This window comes from Bos mutus, chromosome 11 (assembly GCF_027580195.1).
Source record: "Bos mutus isolate GX-2022 chromosome 11, NWIPB_WYAK_1.1, whole genome shotgun sequence".
NCBI lineage: Eukaryota > Metazoa > Chordata > Mammalia > Artiodactyla > Bovidae > Bos > Bos mutus.
Genome location: NC_091627.1, coordinates 28,943,614 through 28,965,661, shown reverse-complemented (window position 1 = coordinate 28,965,661; position 22,048 = coordinate 28,943,614). Strand labels below are relative to the sequence as shown.

Below are 22,048 nucleotides of genomic sequence, written 5' to 3'. Positions count from 1 at the left end.
AAAACGAGGCATCAGAAAACCTGGCTTTGAAAACCAGCAGGGTTTTTGTTCAGGTGAGCTGGAAACCTATAGGAAACAGATTAAAAAGTCACATGCAAAATCTCACAGGCTCTGAGTCCCAGCACAAAGATAGTGATCTGAAAGGACTCACCTGTTGTTAATCCTAAAGAGCCTCCAACCCATAGAGATGGGAGGCAATGGGGAACCCCACCCCCCAGAGAAACAGATGCTGTCAGAAGCCATCTGGAGACCTTGTTCGAAGAGGACACTGGTGCTGGCAAGTGCCATTTTGGATCCTCCCTCTAGCCTGTGAGTGTTAGTGGCTTACCTGTCCACCAGCAGGCTAGCACAAAACCTGAGCTCCCAGAGCCCCCATAGTCAGCTACTCTAGGACCCAGCCCAGCTCCCAAACTCCAGGCAACACAGGAAGCCCTGCAAGGACCAAGGCTTGCCCTAGCCCCAAGCTGCCGGAAGCCACACAGACTGCAGAATAATGAATTACCCTCTTGTGAGCCAGCAATAGTGCCAAGAGGGCTTGCGCCACAGAGCCAACCACACAAGAAGCCTACCCACCCTCCAGTAAACCTGCAGCCACTTGATGCAGACTGTAGTCAACTGTGCCAGGGACCAATACTACCTACCACTGTACCCACAGCAGCCCTTGCCACAACAGAAGGGACCACACAGCACATATAGGGGGCATTCTTAGAGCACATGGCTCTGCTAACCAGAGGGGAGCATGCCTCTGGGCTCTACAGGACATTCGTTACCTAAGACTACTACTTCAAGATCAAGAAACGTAATCAAAATACCAAGCATATAAACAGAAGATTGAGCTGTCCAATGGTAAAAGTTAATGAAAAACTAGAAAATTCTGGTCTTGGCTATGAGTACCTGGTATTAGACTTCTCCTATTAAATACAACTGGAGACAAAACCAAGAATGAATATATAAAATCTTCAAGCACCTATGTAGGGCTGTAAGAAAGAAGACACAAGAGAATCCCCGTAGTCATCCAAGTTCTCTCCCTCGGAAAATTACACAGGCCACAGTTCAGAAAATGGAAGCATAGGACAGTAGTTTTGCTAAATTAAGGATGCAGAAATCAAAGTTCAGTGCACCTTGTGGTAGGTAGAATTCGCAATGCCATACTGAGGGGGGCCAGAAAGAGTGAATCCCTCAGGCTTGCATGATATGCCCTTAGTCCTTAGCCAAATTCTAAACTGCAAATTTACAGGGCAAGATTCTAATTGGTTGTGTTAAGAAGTTGAAATTGAAAAGAAATTCTAGAGGTAACAAGAGTGCCTGAAAGATTTCGCATTTGGGGCCAAACTAGAGCATAAGCACCCCATAAAGCAACCCTGGCTGGCATTCAGTTCAGACCCAAGAAAACTTATGCCATAGAAGTGGGGACCATGAACAAAGTGGAGAAACAAACAGATCTTTCCTTAAAATAAAACTGAAATAGATCTTTCCTTAAACTAAATCTTGGTATGATTCAGGTGATGCATTTGCAGTTTATCTACCTATCAGAACAAAAAGTTTAAAAGACTTAAGAAGAAAATAACATAACCCCAAAGTTGCTGCTGCTGCTGCTAAGTCACTTCAGTTGTGTCCAACTCCGTGTGACCCCACAGATGGCAGCCCACCAGGCTCCGCCGTCCCTGGGATTCTCCAGGCAAGAACACTGGAGGGGGTTGCCATTTCCTTCTCCAGTGTATTAAAGTGAAAAGTGAAAGTGAAGTCGCTCAGTTGCGTCTGACTCCTAGCGACCCCATGGACTGCAGCCTACCAGGCCCCTCCGTCCATGGGATTTTCCAGGCAAGAGTACTGGAGTGGGGTGCTATTGCCTTCTCCCAACCACAAAGCTACTATAATATAAATTCACACCATCCATCATATAATTTTTTAAAAAGGCAGGAAAGACTGATCAATAACCAAGAGAAAATAATCGGTTAAATCAGGCATCTATTCATGATGAAATTCTCAATAAACTCAGAATAGAAAGGACTTGCACAACATGATTAGAAGTTAAGATACCTACCACAAATATCATATCTAATGGTGAAAAGACAGGTCTTTCCTCCATGACAGACCACAAAGCCCAGATGCGTGCTCTCACAACTTTTCAACATTATATTGAAAGTTCTACCTCATGTAATCTGATAAGAAAGGCATCTACACTTGAAAGGGAAGATTATCTAGTTGTAAATGACACTATCTTCTATGCAGAAAATTCAAAGGCACACACATGCACATACATATACACACATGTACAAATTAGAACCAATGAAAAAGACAGAAAGGTCACCAGACAGAAGATCAAAATTCAAAATCAACTGTATTCCTATAGATCAACAATGAATAACTGAAAAAAGAAACTTAAAAATTTAGTATCAAAAGGATGAAATATTTAGAAACAAAAGAAGTTCAAGACTGGTACACTAAAAATTGCAAACACTGCTGAGGGAAATTAAATAACAAATGTAGAGATACTCCCTGTTCACAAATTGGAAGAGATAATACTGCTAAGAAAGCAATTCTCTCCAAATTAATCTACACATTCAACCAAATGTTTATAAAAATTCTGGCTGGCTTTTTGTGAAAATTTACAAGATGATTCTCAAATTCAAATAAAAATGTAATATAGCCAATGGAGCCCCACAATTGGAAAAACAAAAAAACTATGGAGATTTACCTTTCTAACATCAAAAATACTCCAAAGCCATAATAATCAAAGTAATGAGGTACCAGCATGAGACTAGTCATACAGATCAATGGAATAGAATTAAGAATCCCCAAGTAAATCCTTACATTTTTGGTCAACTAATTCTGACAAAGTTTCCACAACAACTCAATGAGCAAAGAATAGTCTTTTTTTAAAAAGTGGTGCTATAAAAACTGGAAATCCATTTGCCAAAAAAAATGCAGACCCGGCTTTATACCATATATAAAATTAACTTAAAATAGATCAAAGATCTAAACATAAGAGCTAAAATTCTCTTAGGAAAAACATGTAAATCTTCATGATCCTGGATTATACAATGATTTGTTATATATGACACTGAAAGCAAAAGTGACAACAGAAAAAACAGGTACACTGAAGTCCAAAATTAAAACTCTTATGCTTCAAAAGAGCATCAATCAAGAAGTAAAAAGATAACCTACAGAACGGAGGTAAATATTTGTAAACCATATACAGGATAAGGGGCTTGTATCCAGAATATATAAAGAAATTTTATAATTTAACAATAAAAAGACAAAAACATTTTTGCGGTGAAAAAGTTTGGACATATTTATACAAAAAAAAATATACAAATGACTAATAACCACATGAAAAAATGCCCAATATCATTAGTCATTAGTGAAACGCAAATTAAAATCAGAAAACAGCATTTCACATACACTAATGTGGCAAGAATAAAAATGGCAAGTAACAGATATTAACAGAGATACAGAGAATCAGGTGCATACATATGACTAGTAGAAATGGAAGAATGGTGCAGCCACTCAGGAAAACAGTTCAGTGATTCTTTAAATGTTAAACATAAATTTACCATCAGTTCAGTCGCTCAGTCGTGTCCGACTCTTTCCAACCCCATGAATCACTGCACGCCAGGCCTCCCTGTCCATCACCAACTCCCGGAGTTCACCCAGACTCACGTCCATCGAGTCAGTGATGCCATCCAGCCATCTCATCCTCTGTCATCCCCTTCTCCTCCTGCCCCCAATCCCTCCGAGCATCAGAGTCTTTTCCAATGAGTCAACTCTTCACATGAGTTGGCCAAAGTACTGGAGTTTCAGCTTTAGCATCATTCCTTCTAAAGAAATCCCAGGGCTGATCTCCTTCAGAATGGACTGGTTGGATCTCCTTGCAGGCCAAGGGACTCTCAAGAGTCTTCTCCAATACCACAGTTCAAAAGCATCAATTCCTCAGCGTTCAGCCTTCTTCACAGTCCAACTCTCACATCCATACATGACCACAGGAAAAACCATAGCCTTGACTAGACGAACCTTTGTTGGCAAAGTAATGTCTCTGCTTTTGAATATGCTATCTAGGTTGGTCATAACTTTCCTTCCAAGGAGTAAGCGTCTTTTAATTTCAAGGCTGCAGTCACCATCTGCAGTGAGTTTGGAGCCCAAAAAAAGAAAGTCTGACACTGTTTCCCCATCTCTTTCCCATGAAGTGATGGGACCAGATGCCATGATCTTCGTTTTCTGAATGTTGAGCTTTAAGCCAACTTTTTCACTCTCCACTTTCACTTTCATCAAGAGGCTTTTGAGTTCCTCTTCACTTTCTGCCTTAAGGGTGGTGTCATCTGCATATCTGAGGTTATTGATATTTCTCCTGGCAATCTTGATTCCAACTTGTGCTTCTTCCAGTCCAGCGTTTCTCATGATGTACTCTGCATATATGTTAAATAAGCAGGGTGACAATATACAGCCTTGACGTATTCCTTTTCCTATTTGGAACCAGTCTGTTGTTCCATATCCAGTTCTAACTGTTGCTTCCTGACCTGCATACAGATTTCTCAAGAGGCAGGTCAGGTGGTTTGGTATTCCCATCTCTTTCAGAATTTTCCACAGTTTATTGTGATCCACACAGTCAAAGGCTTTGGCATAGTCAATAAAGCAGAAACAGATGTTTTTCTGGAACTCTCTTGCTTTTTCCATGATCAAGCAGATGTTGGCAATTTGATCTCTGGTTCCTCTGCTTTTTCTAAACCCTGCTTGAACATCAGGAAGTTCACGGTTCACAAACTGCTGAAGCCTGGCTTGGAGAATTTTGAGCATTACTTTACTAGCGTTTGAGATGAGTGCAATTGTGCGGTAGTTTGAGTATTCTTTGGCATTGCCTTTCTTTGGGATTGGAATGAAAACTGACCTTTTCCAGTCCTGTGGCCACGGCTGAGTTTTCCAAATTTGCTGGCATATTGAGTGCAGCCCTTTCACAGCATCATCTTTCAGGATTTGAAATAGCTCAACTGGAATTCCATCACCTCCACTAGCTTTGTAGTGATGCTTCCTAAGGCCCACTTGACTTCACATTCCAGCATGTCTGGCTCTAGGTCAGTGATCACACCATCGTGATTATCTGGGTTGTGAAGATCTTTTTTGCAGAGTTCTTCTGTTTATTCTTGCCATCTCTTCTTAATATCTTCTGCTTCTGTTAGGTCCATACCATTTCTGTCCTTTATCGAGCCCATCTTTGCATGAAATGTTCCCTTGGTATCTCTAATTTTCTTGAAGAGATTTCTAGTCTTTCCCATTCTGTTGTTTTCCTCTATGATCCAGTAATTCTACTCAGATATATAGCCAAGAGAAAGGAACACATGTATTCACATAAATGCTTATAAAATATCTTTTTAGCAGCACTAATCATAATAGTGGAAACAGGAACAGCTAAAACAGTGTATTCACACAATGAAATGCAGGGATTAATGTTTAGCAGAAATGATAGTGGATGATAAAAATTATTTCTGATGACAGTTCACAACTTTTTTAATTACAAAAAAACACTGACAATTTATGCCACGGTGTCTTATTATATTTGGGTCTTTAATCAGTTTGGGTTTATTTCTGTATATGGTGTGATAAAATGTTCAGATTTCCTTCTTTACATGTAGCTGCCCAGTTTTCCTGCTTGTTCAAGAGAGGCTGTCTTCATTGTATGTTCTTGCCTTGTCATAGATGAATTGACCATTAGTGCTTTGGTTTATTTCTGAACTCTTTTCTGTTCCATTGATCTGTGTTTCTTTTTGTGCCAGTACTAAACTAAAAGAAAGTGGAAGTTGCTCAGTCCTGACTCTCTAAGACCACTTGACATTGAATTCTACACTTGAAAAGGGTATAGGATATGAAAACATGCCTCTAATTAGTTTTTAAAGCAGCAAAATTAAAAGTCACAGACAAAAACTGAAAAAATTCATTGTTATTAAGAGCCAAATTAATATAAATTAAAATATATCAGAAAATAACTTCAAAAATGAAAACAAACACTTCAAAATTTATAAGATGCAGCTGAAGAATACTTGAAACAAGTCTACAGTATTAAATAATTCTATTACACAAAGATTTAAAATAATTGAAGTGGCTCAGACGGTAAAGCATCTGCCTACAATGCAGGAGACCCGGGTTCAATCCCTGGGTCAGGAAGATCCTCTGGAGAAGGAAATGGCAATCCACTCCAGTACTCTTGCCTGGAAAAGCCCATGGATGGAGGAGCCTGGTAGGCTACAGTCCATGGGGTCACAGAGAGTCAGACACAACTGAGCGACTTCACTTCTTTAAGTTGCTTACAACTGCCAAGCAAAAAGTTTGAATAGGGGGTAAACTGCAGTTAACAGCCATTTCAGCTCTTAGCACAGAAGTTCTACCCATTCTCCACAGGCCCTGGAAGGCAACCCTACAATAATTCCTAGAGCAAATTTACGTAAACAAACTAGATAATGTGGGTGAAATGAACAAATTCCTAGAATGACACAAATAACCAAAACTGACTCAGGAAAAAAAGAAAATCTGAACATACCTATAACAAGCAAAGAAACTGAAGTAGGAATTAGCACTTCTTGTAAAGAAAAGCCCAGGCTCAAAGAGCTTTACTGGTAAATTCTGTCAAATTTTAAAGGAAGAAACAATACCAATCCTACATAAAATTCTTCACACAATAGAGAAGTAAATATTTCCCAAGTCATTCTTTTATCCTGATGCCATATCCAAACTAGACATCACAAGGAAGGAAAAAAAAAAAGCCTACAGACCAAAACTCCCTATTAACAACATTAATCAAAAACAGCATGGTACAAAAACCATCATACATGGGCTTCCCTGGTAGTTCAGCTAGTAAAGAAGGAGACCTCAGTTCAATTCCCAGGTCAGGAAGATCCCCTGGAGAAGGGACAGGCTACCCACTCCAGTATTCTTGAGTTTTCCTGATGGTTCAACTGGCAAAGAACCCGCCTCCAGTGTGGGAGACCTGGGTTCGATCCCTGGGTTGTGAAGATCCCCTGGAGAAGGAAATGGCTACCCACTCCAGTATTCTGGTCTGGAGAATTCCATGGACTGTATAGTCAGGTGGTCTTAGAGAGTCAGACAGGACTGAGCAACTTCCACTTTCTTTTAGTTTGGTACTGGCACAAAAAGACACACAGATCAATGGAACAGAAAAGAGTTCAGAAATAAACCAAAGTACTAATGGTCAATTCATCTATGACAAAGAAGGCAAGAACATACAATGAAGACAGCCTCTCTTGAACAAGCAGGAAAACTGGGCAGCTACATGTAAAGAAGGAAATCTGAACATTTTATCACACCATATACAAAAATAAACCCAAATTGATTAAGGACCCAAATATAATAAGACACCGTAACATAAACTGTAACACTATTTTTTTAAAATCTGTCTCCCAAAACAAAGAAGGGCTTCCCTGGTAGCTCAGCTGATAAAGAATCCACTGGCAATGCAGGAGACCCCAGTCTAATTCCTGGGTCATGAAGATTCCCTGGAGAAGGGATAGGTTACCCACTCCAGTATTCTTGGGTTTCCCCGGGGCTCAGACAGTAAAGAATCTGCCTGCAATGCAGTAGACCTGGGTTCAATCCCTGGGTTGGGAAGATCCCTGGAGGAGGGCATGGGAACCCACTCCAGTATTCTTGCCTGGAGAATCCCCATGGACAGAGGAGCCTGGCAGCTTATAGTCCACGGGGTGGCAAAGAGTTGGACATGACTGAGCAACAAAGCACAGCACAGCAAAACAAAGAAAACAAAAGCAAAAATAAACAAATGGGACCTGACTAAATGTAAAAGCTTCTTCACATAAAGGAAACCATTAGCAAAAAGACAACCTATGGAATAGAAGAAATATTTGCAAATGATATGACTGATAAAGGGTTAATATCCAAAATAAACAGCCCATTCAACTCAACAGGAGAACGCAAACATGATTAAAAATGTGCAGACAACCTGAATAGCCACTTTTTCCAAAAATATACAGATGTCCAACAAGTACATGAAAAAAATGCTCAACACTGCTAATCAGAGAAATGCAAACTAAAACAATGAAATCACATCACAACTGTCAAAATGGCTATCATCACAAATACAAACAACAAACGTTGGTGAGGATGTAGAGAAAAAGGAACCCTTGTGCACTGCTGCTGGGAAGGTAAACTGGCACGATTTCTATGGAGGTTCCTCAAAAAACTAAAAATAGAACTACCAAATGATCCAGGAATTCCACTGCTAGGTATGTATCTGAAAAAAATAAATATAGTAGTTCAAAAAGATATATGTACTCCAATGTCCACAGCAGCATTATTTACAATATCCAAGATAAGGAAGCAACCCAAGTGTCCACCAACAGAATAACAAATAAGAAATAGTGGTACGTACATACACACACCAAAAAAACACAATATGGAATATTACTCATTCATTAAAAGGAATTAAATTCTGTGATTTGCAAAAAACATGGATGAATCTAGAATATTATGCTTAGTGAAATAAGTCAGAGAAAGACAAACACTTTATTAATTCTATGTGGAATCTAAAAATTAACACAAATGAATGTGATGACAAAACAGAAACAGACTCACAGATATAGAGAACTAGTGATTGATTACCAATGGGGGGAGGGGCCGGGGACAACAAGGGTTGGGGATTAAGAGGTACAAATTACAATATATAAAGTGAAAGTATTCAAATATAGCCATTATTCTGTAATAACTTTAAATATAATCTATAAAAAATACTGGATCACTATGTTGCACACCTGAAACTTACTATTATAAATTAACAATAAAAATTGTTTTGAAAACTAATTTGAAAAAGAAAATGAATGAACCATAGCTATACATGAAATGGATGAATCTTAACATCTAAAAAACTGCAAAAGCAAATTACAGATACAAAAACAGACCATGATTTCCACTGACAACCATTAAAAGAAAAGAAAGCAACATTACTTCTTTACTGTTGGCAATATTAGATGGTAAAACTTTTTAAAACATAAAAAGTAAGAAGGGAAATATGCAATAGTCAAGATAGCAGTTCAGTTGGAAAAGGCATAAATATCAAAAAGGAGAGGGAAAGAACTTCTGAAGTTTTGGCAATGTTCTATTCTTAAATGTGTAGTGGTTATCATCAGTGTTCAATCAGAAGTAATTCCTCCAACTGCATAATTCTGTTTGGTGCAGTTTTCTTTATGCTACATTTTAAAATAACAAAAGTTTAAAATGCATTATATGCCAATAACTAATGATGACATGCAAAGAATGTTCTTGGTTCAGGATGCTGTGCTCCCTTTCCTGGGTCTTTAAAAAAAAAAAAAAAAAAACCTTGAGGTTTGATATTTCATTTAATTTTGAAACCCTTGCAACAGATATCAGAACTATTCATTACATTTCTTTCTTCAACAGTTTCAAAGGATAGCTTACTTAATTCATAAGCTATACATATGCATCATACATGTAATTTAAGAAGTTTAACTAAGATTTCACTTGTCATAAAATTTATCTTTTTTAAAGTGTAAAACTCAATGAGCTTCAGTATATTCAGAGTTGTGCAACTGCTATCACCAATGAACTTCAGAACATTTTTCATCACCCCAAAGAGAAACCCCATACCCATCACCTACCTCCCCTCGGGCCTTGGGAATCAAAACAAAAGTAGTGTGTTTGTAGTGAGTCAGCGTTACTTGGCTGTACTATGCTTTCTATAATTTTCTTTCCGGTACTCCTAAGTTCCCTACCAAACTATACCATACCTTTTAAGAATCAGGCTCACACATTATACTTCTTTAAGTCCTTTAACTGGTTCCTAGGCAGTTAGATACACCATCCTCTGTGGACGTAAAATACCTCTTATATACCTTTATTGCATTCTACATCAGATCAGATCAGTCACTCAGTCGTGTCCGACTCTTTGAGACCCCATGAATCGCAGCACGCCAGGCCTCCCTGTCCATCACCAACTCCCGGAGTTCACCCAGACTCACGTCCATTGGGTCAGTGATGCCATCCAGCCATCTCATCCTCTGTTGTCCCCTTCTCCTCTTGCTCCCAATCCCTCCCAGCATCAGAGTCTTTTCCAATGAGTCAACTCTTCGCATGAGGTGGCCAAAGTACTGGAGTTTCAGCTTTAGCACCATTCCTTCCAAAGAAATCCCAGGGCTGATCTCCTTCAGAATGGACTGGTTGGATCTCCTTGCAGTCCAAGGGACTCTCAAGAGTCTTCTCCAATACCACAGTTCAAAAGCATTAATTCTTCGGCACTCAGCCTTCTTCACAGTCCAACTCTCATATCCATACATGACCACAGGAAAAACTATAGCCTTGACTAGACGAACCTTTGTTGGCAAAGTAATGTCTCTGCTTTTGAATATGCTATCTAGGTTGGTCATAACTTTCCTTCCAAGGAGTAAGCGTCTTTTAATTTCAAGGCTGCAGTCACCATCTGCAGTGAGTTTGGAGCCCAAAAAAATAAAGTCTGACACTGTTTCCACTGTTTTCCCATCTGTTTCCCATGAAGTGATGGGACCAGATGCCATGATCTTCATTTTCTGAATGTTGAGATTTAAGCCAACTTTTTCACTCCCCACTTTCTACATATCAACCTTTATAATAAATGTTTACAAATTGGTTTCCACCACTGTAAATGACATATCTTTAAGAAGCAGAATTTGACTTATTTTTCTATCTCCTACATCTAATACAGTGACTTTCAAAACTTTTGATGAATGAAGGCACCATAAGAAGAATATAATGAGTTTAAAAAGGATGATGATTTAGTAACGAGAAGATATTCAAAGATCATTATGTTCAAGGACATAAAGACAGAAATAAATACACTGTGCTACACGAAAGCATTATGACAAGAGTAGCTTTAGTCAGCAACTGATCACTTTATGATTACTAAAAAATTATGGCAAAACTAAGGAAATATATTAAAACTATTACTTAGGGTTCACACGAAGATGTTAATGCATCATAGCCAAAGGGGAATGACTATTAGAATAAATCTTAAATGTATCTAGGTTATATTATGATATCCATACCAAGAAAAATTATTCTAAAAGTCAAGTAGAGATAAAAATACAATACTGGAGACTTCTGAAAATGGATGAGAATTCAGAGTAGAAACCAAAAAAATGTTTTAAAAGAGAGCTTCAATTTTTAAAAGTGAAAAGGATGAAGAATATTTTTAAAAGTCTGTTTTCTGAGAAGACAAAACTATTTTTAAACACATGAAACTATAATGTGTTTGAGTAAGAACTATCTTTGTAAATAAAATTAAATGAATTAAATTTTTCATCACAATATGCATATGGCATGATTTTGTTAAAACATATACACACACATATACTGTTTAGGAAGTATCACAATTATTTTACAGTGAAAAAATTTAACTCAAAACATTCAATACACAAAACAAAAATAATTTTCTTTGGGTATACACAAATAATATTCATTAATAATGTAAGAAAGTTTTATCATTTAAAATATTAGAGCTCAATATTCTTATTAAAATCTGAAATGCAGACTTGAAAAAATATTTTCTACAGGATTTATTAATTCAAATTCTGTGAATAAGTCTGTTCATTTCTGATCATTTCCAAACATAAAATACTATACAGTAAGACATAAATGAAGTTAAAAGAATTCTAAAAATCTAAAGGAGTATGCAGCCCTTCGTGATTAAATTAGTGCCCAAAAATTCATTATTACTAACTTTATCTTACTTTAGCATTCAAATTCTTTAAAACTAATCAAATCATTAAAAAAAAAAAAAAACACACCCACACAAGAACAAAAGCAACCCAGAGATACAATAGTCATAGAAGTTATGTAGAGTGAATTATTTTCCAATAGAATCACTCTTCTAAACTGTAGTAAATAACTTTAATATCTGGTGAGGTTTGAGGGCAAGTAACACAAAATTATTCAAAAAAATTAGGTAAGAATGAGTAAATGTTAAAACTCTTTCTAAAATAATCACAACTAGATATTAACTCATAATGTAAAAATATATAAATAATGTCTACCTGCCTTGAATAAATTAACTTTCAGGATACAAAATTTAAATGTCAATATATTCATAAATAGTATTTCTGGAAATTATTTCCTAGGCTCAAAAAATAATACCAACACATATTCAACACTCAATATATATGTACAAATGACAAAGCTTATTCCCTTAGCCAGCTTTGAAAATTTAAGTTTTTCACAAAATTCTTTGTATCCCTAGATCTCTAGTTTTTCAAAACTATTTGATTTACACTGACTCTTAAGCACACTTGTATAATTTTAAGGTTCTATCTTTGCACCAAAACACTGGATTTGCCCAATAAATATTTGAACTAAACATAGTCATACAGCTGTATCTGACTCTGTAATCCCATGAAATGTAGCACACCAGGCTCCTCTGTCCATGGAATTCTCCAGGCAAGAATACTGGAGTGGGTTGCCATTTCCTTCTCCAGGGGATCTTCCCAACCCAGGGATCGAACCCAGGTCTCCTGCAGTGCAGGCGGATTCTTTACCAACTGAGCGACAATATTTACTTGCAAAATAAATTTCAATTCACAGGTAAATGCTCTGACAATATCTATACTCCTACCACTAGACAAGGATGTTCTTTAATGTCACAAATACCCACATATCACAAATATCCACAAGCAATAAACCCAAACCCAAATTAAAAGTAGATATAATGATAAAATGAAAGGAAGAAAAACACCATAGTAAGAGCTAAAAAGCACCTGGTCCCATCACTTCATGGGAAATAGATGGGGAAACAGTGTCAGGCTTTATCTTTTGGGGCTCCAAAATCATTGCAGATGGTGACTGCAGCCATGAAATTAAAAGACGCTTACTCCTTCAAGAAAAGTTATGACCAACCTAGATAGCATATTCAAAAGCAGAGACATTACTTTGCCAACAAAGGTCCATCAAGGCTATGGTTTTTCCTGTGGTCATGTATGGATATGACAGTTGGACTGTGAAGAAAGCTGAGCACTAAAGAATTGATGCTTTTGAACTGTGGTATTGGAGAAGACTCTTGAGAGTTCCTTGGACTGCAAGGAGATCCAATCAGTCCATTCTAAAGGAGATCAGCCCTGGGTGTTCTTTGGAAGGAATGATGCTGAAGCTGAAACTCCAGTACTTTGGCCACCTGATGCGAAGAGCTGACTCATTGGAAAAGACTCTGATGTTGGGAGGGATTGGGGGTGGGAGGAAAAAGGGATGACAGAGGATGAGATGTCTGGATGGCATCACCAACTCGAAGGATGTGAGTTTGAGTGAACTCCGGGAGATGGTGATGGACAGGGAGGCCTGGCGTGCTGCGATTCATGGGGTTGGAAAGAGTCGGACACGACTGAGCAACTGAACTGAACTGAACTGAAGAGCTAAAAAAATGGGAAAATAGGATTAACCATGACCTTCTGATAAATGTCAGTCCTATAAGCACCTCTACTTCTGAGGGAATACAGTTACACAGGGTTAACTCTGTATATAACTCAGGACTGAAATTAGGACCCTACAAAGCAGCAACTGAAACACAGACATTAGTCAGTGAAGACAGCTGAAAATATTGAAATGATATTATCTAGTGACTGTAAAAGCATGTGTAAAAATTATTTCTTGAATAAAAGTTTTTCAAGATACTTTAGAGGTGAAACACATTTCCTAAGTAACACTTTTTACATTAAATAACAATTCTTGGTGTCAAAAATTTCTCTAACATTCTAGTTACTGTCTCCTGAGAAAATAATCTGAACAATCTAGATTATTTTAACAGTTTTAATATATTAGAAGTTGTTCTACACTTACAACTTTTAAAATATATCTGGAACATCTAATTATAGCAATTACTGTGTATCCTATGTACCATCTGTTGATGCATAAACCATCTGAACTTTCTTCTCCCTCTACTGAAAAAGCAAACAAAAATGCACATGATGAATACAATTTTCAAAGCATTATGGGTTCAATTAATAGTTACTCAAGATTTGACATAAATAGAATTTCTACATAATTCCTAAAAGTCCCAATATAAAAAGTAAAGATATGAAATACAGCATAAACAAATTATGCATACACTAAAATGTAAACAAATAACCATATACAGAGAAACTAAAAATAGCTTTCTTAAACAAGTATAACCTCTGTGAAACACCTATAGCCTATTCCAATGCTTATTTAAAACAATAATTATCTCTTAATCATAAGTCCTAACTTCAAAATAGAAATTTAACTATTAATCTCACACTGTTAAGTAGGATGTGTGCACACGCATACATTGTCCTAAACACTCCTTACAGAGTAGCATCAGAACTTTTTCATGTTACCATTTCCCAAAATATTTTCAAAGTAAATATAGTTGCTTTATTATAATGATTACTGGCTAACAATAAGCATCTACTATGAATCAGGTAATAGTGACACTGACGAAGCTGAAGCTGAACAGTTCTGTGAAGACCTACAAGACCTTTTAGTCCTAACACCAAAAAAGACGTTCTTTTCATTGTAGGGGACTGGAATGCAAAAGTAGGAAGTCAAGAAACATTTGGAATAACAGGCAAATTTGGCCTTAGAATACGGAATGATGCAGGGCAAAGGCTAATAGAGTTTTGCCAAGAGAACACACTGGTCATAGCAAACACCCTCTTACAATAACATAAGAAAAGACTCTACACATGGACATCACCAGATGGCCAACACCGAAATCAGATTGATTATATTCTTTCCAGCCAAAGATGAAGAAGCTCTACACAGTCAGCAAAAATAAGACCGGGACCTGACTGTGGATCAGATTGCTAATGCTAAGTTGCTTCAGTCGTGTCCGACTCTGTGTGACCCCATAGACGGCAGCCCACCAGGCTCCCCCGTCCCTGGGATTCTCCAGGCAAGAACACTGGAGTGGGTTGCCATTTCCTTCTTCAATGCATGAAAGTGAAAAGTCAAAGTCAAGTCGCTCAGTCGTGTTCGACCCTCAGCGACCCCATGGACTGCAGCCTTCCAGGCTCCTCCATCCATGGGATTTTCCAGGCAAGAGTACTGGAGTGGGGTGCCATTGCCTTCTTCGGTGGATCAGATTATGAACTCCTTATTGCCAAATTCAGACCTATATTGAAGAAAGTGGGGAAAACCACTAGACCATTCAGGTATGACCTAAATCAAATCCCTTATAATTATACAGTGGAAGTAAGAAATAGATTTAAGGGACTAGATCTGATAGACAGAGTGCCTGATGAACTATGGACAGAGGTTCGTGACACTGTACAGGAGAAAGGGATCAAGACCATCGCCAAGAAAAGGAAATGCAAAAAAGCAAAATGGCTGTCTAAGGAGGCTTTACAAATAGCTGTGAAAAGAAGAGAAGTGAAAAGCAAAGGAGAAAAGGAAAGATATACCTATTTGAATGCAGAGTTCCAAAGAATAGCAAGGAGAGATAAGAAAGCCTTCCTCAGCAATCAATGCAAAGAAATAGAGGAAAACAACAGAATGGGAAAAGAATAGAGATCTCTTCAAGAAAATCAGAGATACCAAGGAACATTTCATGCAAAGATGGGCTCAATAAAGGACAGAAATGGTATGGACCTAACAGAAGCAGAAGATATTAAGAAGAGGTGGCAAGAATACACAGAAGAACTGTACAAAAAAGATCTTCATGACCCAGATAATCACGATGGTGTGACCACTCACCTAGAGCCAGACATGCTAGAATGTGAAGTCAAGTGGGCCTTAGGAAGCATCACTACGAACAAAGCTAGTGGATGGAATTTCAGTTGAGCTATTTCAAATCCTAAAAGATGATGCTGTGAAAGTGATGTACTCAATATGTCAGCAAATTTGGAAAACTCAGCAGTGGCCACAGGACTGGAAAAGGTCAGTTTTCATTTCAATCCCAAAGAAAGGCAATGCCAAAGAATACTCAAATGACCACACAATTGCACTCATCTCACACGCTAGTAAAGCAATGCTCAAAATTCTCCAAGCCAGGCTTCAACAATATATGAACCGTGAACTTCCAGATGTTCAAGCAGGGTTTAGAAAAAGCAGAGGAACCAGAGACCAAAGTTTCAACATCCACTGGATCATTGAAAAAGCAAGACAGTTCCAGAAAAAACATCTACTTCTATTGACTATGCCAAAGCCTTTAACTGTGTGGATCACATAAACTGGATAATTCTTCAAGAGATGGGAATACCAGACCCCCTGACCTGCCCCTTGAGAAATCTGTATGCAGGTCAGGAAGCAACCATTAGAACTGGACATGAATCAACAGACTGGTTCCAAATAGGAAAAGGAGTAGGTCAAGGCTGTATATTGTCACCCTGCTTATTTAACTTATATGCAGAGTACATCATGAGGGAACGCTGGGGTGGATGAAGCACAAGCTGGAATCAAGATTGCTGGGAGAAATATCAATAACCTAATACACAGATGACACCACCCTTATGGCAGAAAGTGAGGAAGAACTAAAGAGCCTCTTGATGAAAGTGAGAGAGTGAAAAAGTGGGCTTAAAACTCAACATGCAGAAGACTAAGATCATGGCATCTGGTCCCATCATTTCATGGGAAATAGATGGGGAAACAGTGGCTGACTTTATTTTGGGGAGGCTCCCAAATCACTGCAGATGGTGATTGCAGCCATGAAATTAAAAGACGCTTACTCCTTGGAAGGAAAGTTATGACCAACCTAAACAGCATATTAAAAAGCAGAGACATTACTTTGCCAACAAAGGTCCATCTAGTCAAGGCTATGGTTTTTCCAGTAGTCATGTATGGATGTGAGAGTTGGAGTATAAAGAAAGCTGAGCACCGAAGAATTGATGCTTTTGAACTATGGTATTGGAAAAGATTCTTGAGAGTCCCTTGGACTGCAAGGAGATCCAACCAGTCCATCCTAAAGGAAATTAGTCCTGAATATTCATTGGAAGGACTGATGCTGAAATTGAAACTCCAGTACTTTAGCCACCTGATGCGAAGAGCTGACTCATTTGAAAAGACCCTAATGCTGGGAAAGACTGAGGCAGGAGAAGGGGACGACAGAGGATTAGATGGGTGGATAGCATCACCAACTCAATGGACATGAGTTTGGGTCAAATCTGGGATTTGGTGATGGACAGGGAGGGCTGGCGTGCTGCAGTCCATGGGGTTGCAGAAAGTTGGACATGACTAAGCAACTGAACTGAACTGAGGTACTAGTGAAAACACTTTGTGTTTTATTTAATCCTCCACCAGACAATGGAGTAATTACGATGATCTCCATTTTACAGATGAAGAAGCTGAGGAACAGATCAGTTAAAAAGCTTATCTACTCAATTAATAAAGGATGGAAAAAGGAATTCAAATTCAGGGAATTTGGCCTCAATGCCCATACTTTTCACTACCATGCTAGATTTAATACAGGTGATTTATGAATATATATCACTTAGTGTTATATTTTCAAAATTCCATCTGGCATTTTGCATGCTTGTCAGCCACTCCCCTTTGGATGTCCAGATATCTCAAATTTAAAATGTGAGACAATATTCTTCTCTAAAACTGGGTTGCCATTCCAGATTTCTTTCAAAGATGTCTTCCAGGTAAATAAACAAACTGTATAAGACATACTCATTGGTGAATAGCTGAGAGCATTTCCTATAAGATCAGAAGCAAGAAATGAATGTTCACTCTTGACACTTTTATTCAACAGTTTTAGAAATCCTAGCCATAGCAATCAGAGAAGAAAAAGTTAAGTAAAAGAAATTCAAATTGGAAAAGAAGAAAAACTGTCACTGCTTGCAGATGACATGATACAATATACAGAAAATCCTAAAGATGGTACCAGGAGAAATATCAATAACCTCAGATGTGCAGATGACACCACCCTTATGGCAGAAGAGTGAAGAGGAACTAAAAAGCCTCTTGATGAAAGTGAAAGAGGAGAGTGAAAAAGTTGGCATAAAGCTCAACATTCAGAAAACTAAAATCATGGCATCTGGTCCCATCACTTCATGGGAAATAGATGGGGAAACAATGGAAACAGTGTCAGACTTTATTTTGGGGGGCTCCAAAATCACTGCAGATGGTGACTGCAGCCATGAAATTAAAAGACGCTTACTCCTTGGAAGGAAAGTTATGACCAACCTAGACAGCATATTCAAAAGGAGAGACATTACTTTGTCAACAAAGGTCCGTCTAGTCAAGGCTATGGTTTTTCCTGTGGTCATGTATGGATGTGAAAGTTGGACTGTGAAGAAGGCTGAGTGCCAAAGAATTGATGCTTTTCAACTGTGGTGTTGGAGAAGACTCTTGAGAGTCCCTTGGACTGCAAGGAGATCCAACCAGTCCATCCTAAAGGAGGTCAGTCCTAGGTGTTCTTTGGAAGGACTGATGCTAAAGCTGAAACTCCAATACTTTGGCCACTTCATGCAAAGAGTTGACTCATTGTAAAAAACTGTGATGCTGGGAGGGATTGGAGGCAGGAGGAGAAGGGGACGACAGAGGATGAGATGGCTGGATGGCATCACCGACTCGACGGACATGAGTTTGGGTGAACTCCGGGAGTTGGTGATGGACAGGGAGGCCTGGCATGCTGCAATTCATGGGGTCGCAAAGAGTTGGACATGACAGAGCGACTAAACTGAACTGAAAGATGGTACCAGAAAGCTATTAGAGTTCATCAATGAATTCTGTAAAGTTGCAGGATACAAAATTAATATACAGAAATCTGTTGTATTTCTATACACTAACAACAAAAGATTAGAAAAAAATTAAAGAAACAATCCCATTTACCATCACACCAAAAAGAATAAATTACCTAGGAATAAACCTACCCTAAGAAAACAAAAGACATGTACTCTGAAAACTACAAGATGCTGATGAAAGAAATTGAAGATTACATAAACAGATGGAAATATAAACTATGTTCTTGGACTTGAAGAATCAGTATTTTCAAAATGACTATACTACCAAAGCAAACTACAGATTCAATGCAATCCCTATCAAGTAACCAATGGCATTTTTCACAGAATTATAACAAGAAAACCTTAAAATCTGTATGGACACACAAAAGACATCTAATAACCAAAGCAATCTTGAGAGAAACTGAGCTGAAGGAACCAGGTGCCCTGACTTAAGACTATACTACAAAGCTACAGTCATAAAAACAACAGGTATTGGCACAAACCCGAAAACATCACTGTAACAAATATCACTGTTTTTCTTAGAGTAAAACATAGGCAGAACACGCCCTAACAGAAATCACAGCAATATCTTCTTCAGGCCATCTGCTAGAGAAATGAAAATAAAAACAAAAAAACTAATGGGACCAATTTAAACTCAAAAGCTTTTGCACCACAAAGGAAACCTTTACACACATGAAAAGATCCTCAACATCACTAATTATTAGAGCAATGCAAACCAAAATTACCATGAGATATCACCTCACACTTGTTATAATGGCCATGATTAAAAAAAAAAAAAAAAAACCTACAACAGTAAATGCTAGAAAGGGTATGGAGAAAAGAGAACCTTCCTACACTGTTGGTAAGAATGCAAATTGGTACAGTTACAGATGAATGGATAAAGATGTAGTAATATATACAATGGGCTATTACTCAGCCATTAAAAAGAATGAAAAAATGCCATTTATAGCAACATGAATGAACTGAAGTTTATCATAAGTGATGTAAGTCAGAGATAAAGCTTACACGCAGGACCCCAGGTGGCATTAGTGGTAAAGAATCTTCCTGCCAAAGCAGAAGACACCAGAGATGCGGATTCAATCCCTGGGTCTGGAAGATCCCCTGGAGAAGGAAATGGCAACCCACTACAGTATTCTTTTCTAGAAAATTCAACAGGCAAGAGGATTCTGGTGGGTTACAGTCCATGGTGGTGGGGGTAGGGGGGTATCTCATAAGTTAGACAAGATTGAGCACTTTTCACTTCAGAATCTACTGTATAGCATAAGGGACTCTACTCAATATTCTGTAATAACCCAAATGAGAAAAGAATCTGGCTCAGCAGTAAAGAATCTGCCTACAATGCAGGAGCCACAGGAGATGTGGATTCGGTCCCAGGATCAGGAGATTCCCCTGGAGAAGGGCAAGGCAACCCACTCCAGTATTCCTACCTGAAGAATCCCATGGACAGAGGAGCCTGGTGGGCTACATTTTATAGGGTCACAAAGAGTTGGACGAGACTGAAGCAATTTAGCATGCACGCAAGCACAGTTCACATGAAGATTCTTTTTGAAATAATTGTTACAGGACTTCCAGAGCAAAATAAAAAAGCAAGTAACCAACCAACCAACCACACCAATAAAACAAAAACAAAAGAACCCTGTAAAAACATCCTGGAGAAGGACTAGTAATTTTTATTTTGGAGAAAACAGTCTGTAAATAAAAACAATTGCCTTGAACATTTAAATATTCATATGTTATAGTAGGCTGCTGCTGCTAAGTCACTTCATTTGTGTCCAACTCTGTGCGACCCCATAGACAGCAGCCCACCAGGCTCCCCCGTCCCTGGGATTATCCAGGCAAGAACACTGGAGTGGGTTGCCATTTCCTTCTCCAATGCATGAAAGCGAAAAGTGAAAGTGAAGTCGCTCAGTCGTGTCCGACCCTCAGCGACCCCATGGACTGCAGCCCACCAGGCTCCTCCGTTCATGGGATTTTCCAGGCAGGAGTACTGGAGTGGGGTGCCATTTAGCCTACTATAAGGTTAAATCTAGACATTTGTCTAAATATTAGAGGCAGCAACTTCTACAAGCTAATGGCAGAAAGCAAAGAGGAACTAAAGAGCCCCTTGATGAAAAGGAGAGTGAAAAAGCTCAACATTCAAAAAACTAAGAGCATGGCATCTGGTCCCATCACTTCATAGCAAATAGATGGGGAAAAAGTGGAAAAAGTACGATTTCATTTTCTTGGGCTCCAAAATCACTGCAGATGGTGACTGTAGCCATGAAATTAAAAGATGTTTGCTCCTTGAAAGAAAAGCTATGACAAACCTAGATAGTGTATTAAAAAGCAGAGACATCACTTTGCCAACAAAGGTCCATATTGTCAAAGCTATGGTTTTTCTAGTACTCATGTATGGATGTGAGAGTTGGACTATAAAGAAGGCTGAGTACTGAAGAATTGATGCTTTTGAACTGTGGTGTTGGAGAAGACTCTTGAGTATCCCCTGGACTGCAAGATCACACCAATCAATCCTAAAGGAAAGCAACCCCAAATATTCATTGGAAGAACTAATGCTGAAGCTGATGCTCCAATATTTTGGCCACCTGATGCAAAAGAGCTGACTCATTGGAAAAGACTTTGATGCTGAGAAAGATTGAGGGAATGAGGAGAAGGGGCTGACAAAGGATGAGATGGTTGGATGGTATCACCAACTCAATGAACATGAGTTTGAGCAAATCCAGGAGATGGTGAAGAACAGGGAAGCCTGGTGTGCTGCAGTTCATGGGATCGCAAAGAGTCAAACATGACTTAGCAACTGAACAACAACAAACTTCTATAACTAAAACAATACCTGAGCAAGAAGAAATAAATGCATTATATACTTCTAGGCCATTTCTAATACAATGTCCATTACCTTAAATTAGATTTAGCAGAGGATTAGTCTGACTTATTATGTATAGTCTGGACTCCAAATACAGAAACAATTCTAAACATTTTCTCCACATAAAAATACAAAATTACTATTTTCTCCCACAATTCAAGAAGCTATCTATAGTAATTTCTAGAATAGCAATTCTGTACCTTAGCTATATATCAGAATCACTTGGGGAGCTTTAAAATCCTAATGGCAAGGCCACAGTTTGACCAATGAAAACAATCTACAATCTGTAAAACTGACACACAGGCATCAGAATTTTAAAAAAAGAAAACATCCTTTCTTAACGCCAATGCAAAGCCTAGCTTGAAAAGCATGGCTGTTAGAGTCCCTCTGCTAACATTTTTAATAGTCAAGAAAGTTTCTCAAGTATTGATTATCTTCAAATAAGAACTACTAAAACTATTTTGCTCTAGACTCAGACAAGCTACAGCCAATA

The 22,048-nt window shown here is 38.3% G+C and overlaps 1 protein-coding gene and 1 long non-coding RNA gene across 2 annotated transcripts in view; both read right to left on the bottom strand.

The window, feature by feature from the left end:
- Nucleotides 1-22,048, bottom strand: part of LOC138989967 (uncharacterized) — a 44,526-nt gene that overhangs the window by 4,930 nt on the left and 17,548 nt on the right. The gene's annotated exons all lie outside the window — the stretch shown is intronic.
- The window catches only part of TDRD15 (tudor domain containing 15), a 30,295-nt gene continuing 8,296 nt past the window's right edge, over nt 50-22,048 (bottom strand). The window contains exon 2 of the mRNA XM_070380070.1: nt 50-66. Coding sequence (XP_070236171.1) covers nt 50-66 — 17 coding nt within the window. The remainder of the gene's footprint in view (nt 67-22,048) is intronic.